Raw genomic sequence first — 6,684 nt, forward strand, 5'->3', positions numbered from 1 at the left:
ATAAGTGCATTCTATGGATTTTTTGATGAGTGCATCCATCAATTTTTTTTTTTTTTGGCGGAATGACTGCATCCATCAAATTTTTTTTTTTTTGACGGAATAAGTGTATTCCATCTTAGAAGAAAAGAAAAAAATTTAGGGATAGATCTTTACCTGTGAAACCTTGAGCAAATGTTTCTTTTCTGATGCAAATGTAGATCTTCTTTTTTTCTCCCTTCTGTTTGATTTTTGTTCTCCTATTTTTTGCAGACTTTACATTAAAGTGAAAAGAATGAAAAGAAAGTAGAGGGTGGTCAGAACGAGAAGTGGGAGGGTTGAGAGAATAATGGAATATTTATTTTTACTTTTTCTCCTATACTCCAAACCGATTTTTTCTTTATTATTTATTTATTTATTTAATAATAATTATTATTATTATAATAATTATAATAAAAAACGGTTCAACACATTGTAAGCATAATTAGTCATCAACATCTCCTACCACAAACATACATGTTATTCAAAACATTTCTATCACATTGTGTAGCAGAATCATTTACAATCTCGTCATACCTAATATATACTCCAAACACAATTCATAATCATATAATTTCATTCAACCCATTCCTCCAGTTTAAGCGCTTGGACAAATCAACAAACAAGAGGAGTGCAAGAACAAATTCCACCATTTATGATATTAGTACTTGAAACAGAATGAGGGAACAGTGAACAAGCCCAGAACACAAAAGAGTTGACAAGCTGAGATTTTTGGCCAGGTGCAGCTTCTTATATCAGTGAGAAAAGTGAGGGAAGCAAATAGCTTAAGTACTCGTGCGCTTCTCCTCGAAAGACAATGGTGACCTTGAAACCACTAACATCGGCACCATTCGCTGTCTTCCGGAGATCTTTCTCCAACATGTTTGTTTTGTTTTCTCCAAACTCAGAGGCAATGAAGAAAACGAAAAAATATGGGAACGGAAACACCGGTATTCGGTGTACATAAAAAATAAAACTTAACCTGCAAAATCCCCATATTTCTTAAAATGGATTTCAAATATTCCCATATTTTGCAAATTCCTCCTTCCCAAGTTATTACAATGTACTTAAACCTTGCTCTTTCAATCATAATGGATCAAATATTTTTCTTCTTGCTCAAACTCATGAGAATGGAAGAAAGTATTGAAAGTTGACTACATTAGTTCAAAATCTCATTTAGAAAAGGTGTGTTTTATTTATATTTATTAAAAGTAGGAATACTTCAACTGCTGCTAAGCTACAGCAGCCTTAACAGTACATGCCAAGGTTTTCCAGCAGTAGATGTAAAAGCCACACACAATGAGAAAGATAGTCTATTATGGAATAAATTGGATTGAATCCATTTAAGTTTGGAACTCAGTTCCCAGCAACAAGGGCATCGATTTTGTTTTCCAAGTGGGCTTCATAGTCTTCAAGGCGACCCCTGATGGCATCATTCTCCCAACGGATCAATGTTGGAACCCCAGTTAACTTGAACTTTGAGTCTACTCTCCAAGGATGCAGGGGAGTCCTCCATGTAGGGCGGTCTCCGACATAAGCTCTCAAGAGAACAACATCATCAGAAGTAGCTTCTAGCTTCTTGTAGATTACAGGTTCAGCTCTCACACAATCTACAGCGCAAACATAATAGTAAAGATCATTGCATTGCATAAAGATTTGAAAGCTAAAGCACAAGCAGATACTTATCTGCTATCTCTATTTATTTATTTTTTCCTTGTGTTTTTTAAATCAGGAGCATGATACTCCAGTTCCAGTATATTCAAGAACATTAAGAGTTAAATCTCCATAGCTATGTTTAGCAAAACTAATAATTTGTCATATATAAGGAGATAACAAAAGATGGAAATAGCCATCACTTTCAAGTGCAACTTTTATGAATACAAGTCTACTAATAAGGGAGAACTGCAGCGAAAATCCCTAAGTAGGAATTTAAGTGCTAGGGATTTTCGCTGCAATTCTCCCTAATAATAATAATAAGTTTGGCGGTGCAAGCAACTTTCAAGAACAATTATATTTCCAAATTCTAAAGGATGCCCACTCAATATTCAACAAAGATAGAAGAAACTCTGGCACCTCAATGTCCCTTCTAAAGTAAACTTTGTTTGGAGAGCTTGTAGTAAATCTATTCCTACAAATGCTAACCTTTTCTACAAGAAAATTTGAAATAATCCCTCCTGTAGTCGATACAATTTCTCACATGAGTCAATCTCCTATGCATAGTTTGGCTGTCCTTTTTCTAAGAAGGTTTGGAAGGTAAGTGAGTTTAAATCCATCATTTATTCTAACCTTCATTGTGATTTATTGAATATTATATTGCTGGTGGAATCTAAATTTGATACTTGTTCTTTTAAGCATTTCATCTGCATATTGTGGTCTGTGTGGAACAAAAGGAATAAGTTTATTTTTCACGGACAGATGACTCAAGCAAAAGAAGTAGTATAGAGGTCTTCATCATTTTTGTCGTAGTACCAGGCAGTCAATCAAACCATCAAGTCGAGTAATGCAGTAGTGGAGAGACATAATTTTCAATGGAAACCTGCCCTGGTTTGCTCAAATTAAATGTTGATGCAGCTACAACAAAAGAAACAAATAAGATGGGCTTTAGAGGGGTCATTAGGAACAATGAAGGTCAACTAGTAGCAGCGTTTGCAATCCCTTGGGAAGGAGTTTTCAAGCCTATTCTTACTGAAGCCCAAGGTCTTCTCCTCTCTTTAACTTGGTGTTTACAAGAGAGTTTCTTTGTTAATTTTGTTGAAACCGATTGTAGCGATCTTGTAAATTCTTTATCTTGTATTAATCCCCCTAAATCTGCTTTAGGGGATTTCATTGTAAGCATTAAACAATCATTGTCTTCATTCCCTAATATCAACGTTAGTCATATCATGAGAGAAGCAAATTCTTTGGCTAAATTTGCAATATCCATGTATAGGTGAAGATCCCCATCCTCTTGCTAATATCCATGTATCTATTGCTTAATTTTAATGGATATATGTTTTCTTCAAAAAAAAATGCCCAATCTTCAAACTAAGATGAAGAAGGAATAAATGTTGCGGTGCAACTGTCAGTGATTTGTTTTGCTTTCACACAGAGAAAGCCTCTAGGGAAAAGACCCAGAATCTTGCCAGGGGCTGCTATGAAATATTTTGTGTCATCGATGCAATTCATACATTAATTTGATATAATTGGCTTGTGGGAATCTGATTTCATATCATTGTTTGTTTACTTGAAAAACATCATCATTCTTCAAAGGTGAGAAAGAAGACGATAAGAACTAAGCGCGCATAATTAAGGGAGGAGATGAAAGAGAAGGAGGTTACCAGGGCACCAACTAAGAGAGGTAGAGGGATCATTGTCAGCCAAGAAGAGGATGAATTTGGGTGAGGATGCTTCTGACCTGAATTTCTCAAACACGCTATCGAAGTTGGAAAGGCTCGCCTCTAACACCTTCACAGGCATTTTCCAGTACCCTTTTTTTTTTTAACTTCCTTCCGACTCTTTCTGTTTCTCGAACCTCATATAAGCACCACATTAATTGAAAAAAAAAATCAAATAAAATATTTCTAAACTAAATTAAAATAAAATCTATTGGTAGTTGATTTGGAAATGATTTTATGATTTTGAAAACTCAAAATTTGTGAGACCTACCAAAATATTTGATTGGTAAATTGTTTTTGAAAACTATATCTTAATCAAAATTTTAATTTTGTGTTGTAATTTAGAAAACAACGATTTTGCGTTTTCTCTATTTTGTGATTTTTTTCTCCAAAAACCTAGAATCAAAATCAGGATTTGTTTGTTCTCTCTACTCCTATCCTCTGCATCATTGCTTGTATTATTTTTTTTTTTTGCCAATTTTTATGACTTGAGTATGATCTCACTAGTAATAAGGTGTTTATGGAACATTTTATGACATTTAGGATGCCTAATTCAAAAATAAGTTGTACTGGAATTTTTATAAATAACAATGCAATATTGTTATGAATTTAATCAATGATTATTATTATTAAATTTTAATTTATCAATATAATTAAATTTTACATAATTAAATCTATTGATAAATCAAAATTTAATATTATACAACTTATATATATAAAATTAAAATAATATTCAGATTCAGCTGTTCCAAGTATTCAGCTTCTGTTATATTTTTAAATTTAATACCAATCACAGATTCATTTTTTTAAAACTCAAAAACAGTTTACTGACATTGAACCAATCACATTTTCAAAACACATGATTTTAGTCACTAAATTCAGATTTTCATTTCAGAATCTCACTTTTCAAAAATACAATTTTCTAATCGTGAACCAATCAGACCCTAATATTTCTAAACTAAACTAAAATAAAAACTATTGGAAGTTGATTTGGAAATGATTTTACGATTTTGAAAACTCAAAAATTTGTGGGACCTACTAAAATATTTGATTAGTAAATTATTTTTGAAAACTATATCCTAATAAGAATTCTAATTTTGTGTTGTGATTTAGAAAACAACGATTTCGCGCTTTCTTTGTTTTGTGATTTTTTCTCCAAAAACCTAAAATCAAAATCAGGGTTTGTTTGTTCTCTTTACTCCTATCCTCTCTATCATTGCTTGTATTTTTTTTTTTTGCCAATTTTTATGACTTAAGTATGTTCCCACTAGTAATAAGGTGTTTATGGAACATTTTATGACATTTAGGATGCCCAATTCAAAAATAAGTTGTGCTGGTATTTTTATAGATGACAATGCAATATTATTATGAATTTAATCAATAATTATTATTAAATTTTAATTTATCAATATAATTAAATTTTACATAATTAAATCTATTGATAAATTAAAATTTAATATTATACAACTTATGTATATAAAATATATAAAATTAAAATAATATTCAGATTCAGCTGTTCCAATCACGTATTCAGTTTCTGTTATATTTTTAAATTTAATACCAATCACAGATTCATTTTTTTAAAACTCAAAAACAGTTTACTAACATTGAACCAATCACATTTTCAAAACACATGATTTTAGTCACTAAATTCAGATTTTCATTTTAGAATCTCACTTTTCAAAAATACAATTTTCTAATCGCGAACCAATCAGACCCTTAATCAAATCTATATTTCAAAGGTAGATAAAGATTTTAATATAGTTTAGTTTAAAAATATAATTTAGTTTAAAAATAGAGAAATTTGTAAAAATGACTTCTTTTTTTAAGAGATTTTGTACTGGGCCTATTTTTGATAATTTTTTATAAAATGGCATTTGTCTAAAATTCGATCAGTTGTCTAAATTTTTCGACAAATTTTTCGACCAGCTATCTAAAATTTTTGACCAGCTGTTTAAATTTTTCGACCACCTGTCTAAATTATGAGAAACTATTTTGCAAAAGAATTATTAAAACTGGGCTAGAGTGCAAAATGACTTTAAAAATATGTCATTTTGTCAAAGGACCCTTAAAAATATGGGAAAAGTTTAGAATTACCCACTTTTAGGAGTAGTTCACTAAAATTAGACACTAAATATATTTAGTTGAACTTTACCCATTATTATCACGAGACTTCCCAAATTATCTTTATTTGAGAACATGGTTATAAGTGTTGTTATAATGTGTATTATATGTGTCATATTATAGTTAAATTAGAAATGCATTCTAATTATAGTGTGTCATATATATGTGTGACAACTATATTTATAGGAATATATTCAATCTATGAAAAATTATTCTTTAAAATATAAAAATCAAGGCTTAAAATGTAAACCATAAATCTTAAAATGTAAACAACAATCATTTAAAATATAAACATCAAGACATAAAGTCTAAACCACGACCCTTTAAAAGGTTTAACATCAAGACTTAAAATTTAAATCACAACTCTTCAAAACGTAAACCACAAAGCTTAAAATATAAATCATCACTCTTTAAAATTTAAACCATGAGCCTTCAAATTTAAACCGCGACTTTTAAAAATTTAAACCATAAGACTTAAAGTTAAACCACTAGACTTAAAATCTAAACCACGACCATAGAAAATATAAATCATAATCTTTTAAAATCTAAGTCACGTTTCTTTAAAATTTAAACCACAAACCTTTAAATTTAAACAACATCTCTTTAAAATTTAAACCACAAGGCTTAAAATTTAAATAACAACTCTTTAAAATTTAAACCGCGATACTTGAATTTAAACTACAACTCTTTAAATTTTAAATCACGATGCTTAAAAGTTAAACTACTTGGCTTAAAATCTAAACCACGACCACATAAAATATAAATGGGAAAATTACGAAGTGCACTGCATTTGGTAAAAAAAATCTAAATATACGGTTACTTAAATATATGTAAATTCTTCACTCTCAGTTCTGTCTCCCTCCCCTCCATGCCGATTTTCGTTGCTTTGGTTAATTGAACAAAAATTTTATATACTACAAATAACATAATAAAATAAGTAATAATAGTTATAGCTTGAAAGTAGATTAATTTATTTTTATTTAAAATGAATTTATTTATTAATATTAAAATAAATATTTATATTTATATAAATTATTATAATTTATATACGTTGCAATATATAATTAATTAAAATTAATATTAATAACTATATTAATAATCACAATATCATTATTCTTTGAATATTTTTTAAATTAGATTTATAAATCTAAATTACAATTATGTTAGTTGA

At 29.6% G+C, this 6,684-nt stretch overlaps 1 protein-coding gene across 1 annotated transcript; it reads right to left on the reverse strand.

The window, feature by feature from the left end:
* Positions 1–1,190: 1,190 nt before the first annotated feature.
* On the reverse strand, positions 1,191–3,516 carry LOC133799671 (thioredoxin-like protein Clot). The gene is made up of 2 exons (XM_062237671.1): positions 3,333–3,516; positions 1,191–1,625 (listed from the first exon to the last, which is right to left on the reverse strand). Exons 1-2 carry the CDS (start codon positions 3,469–3,471, stop codon positions 1,372–1,374), a joined length of 393 nt encoding a protein of 130 aa, XP_062093655.1. The 5' UTR covers positions 3,472–3,516; the 3' UTR covers positions 1,191–1,371.
* Between the last annotated feature and the right edge of the window lie 3,168 nt (positions 3,517–6,684).

Source organism: Humulus lupulus, chromosome 1 (assembly GCF_963169125.1).
Source record: "Humulus lupulus chromosome 1, drHumLupu1.1, whole genome shotgun sequence".
In the NCBI taxonomy this organism is placed as follows: domain Eukaryota; kingdom Viridiplantae; phylum Streptophyta; class Magnoliopsida; order Rosales; family Cannabaceae; genus Humulus; species Humulus lupulus.

Excerpts from the sequence above, each read along its gene's own strand:
- LOC133799671 (XM_062237671.1), bottom strand. The coding sequence starts at position 3,471 with ATGCCTGTGAAGGTGTTAGAGGCGAGCCTTTCCAACTTCGATAGCGTG. Across the intron at positions 1,626-3,332 it reads CTCTCTTAGTTGGTGCCCTG|ATTGTGTGAGAGCTGAACCT; the intron begins GTAACCTCCTTC and ends TTTGCGCTGTAG.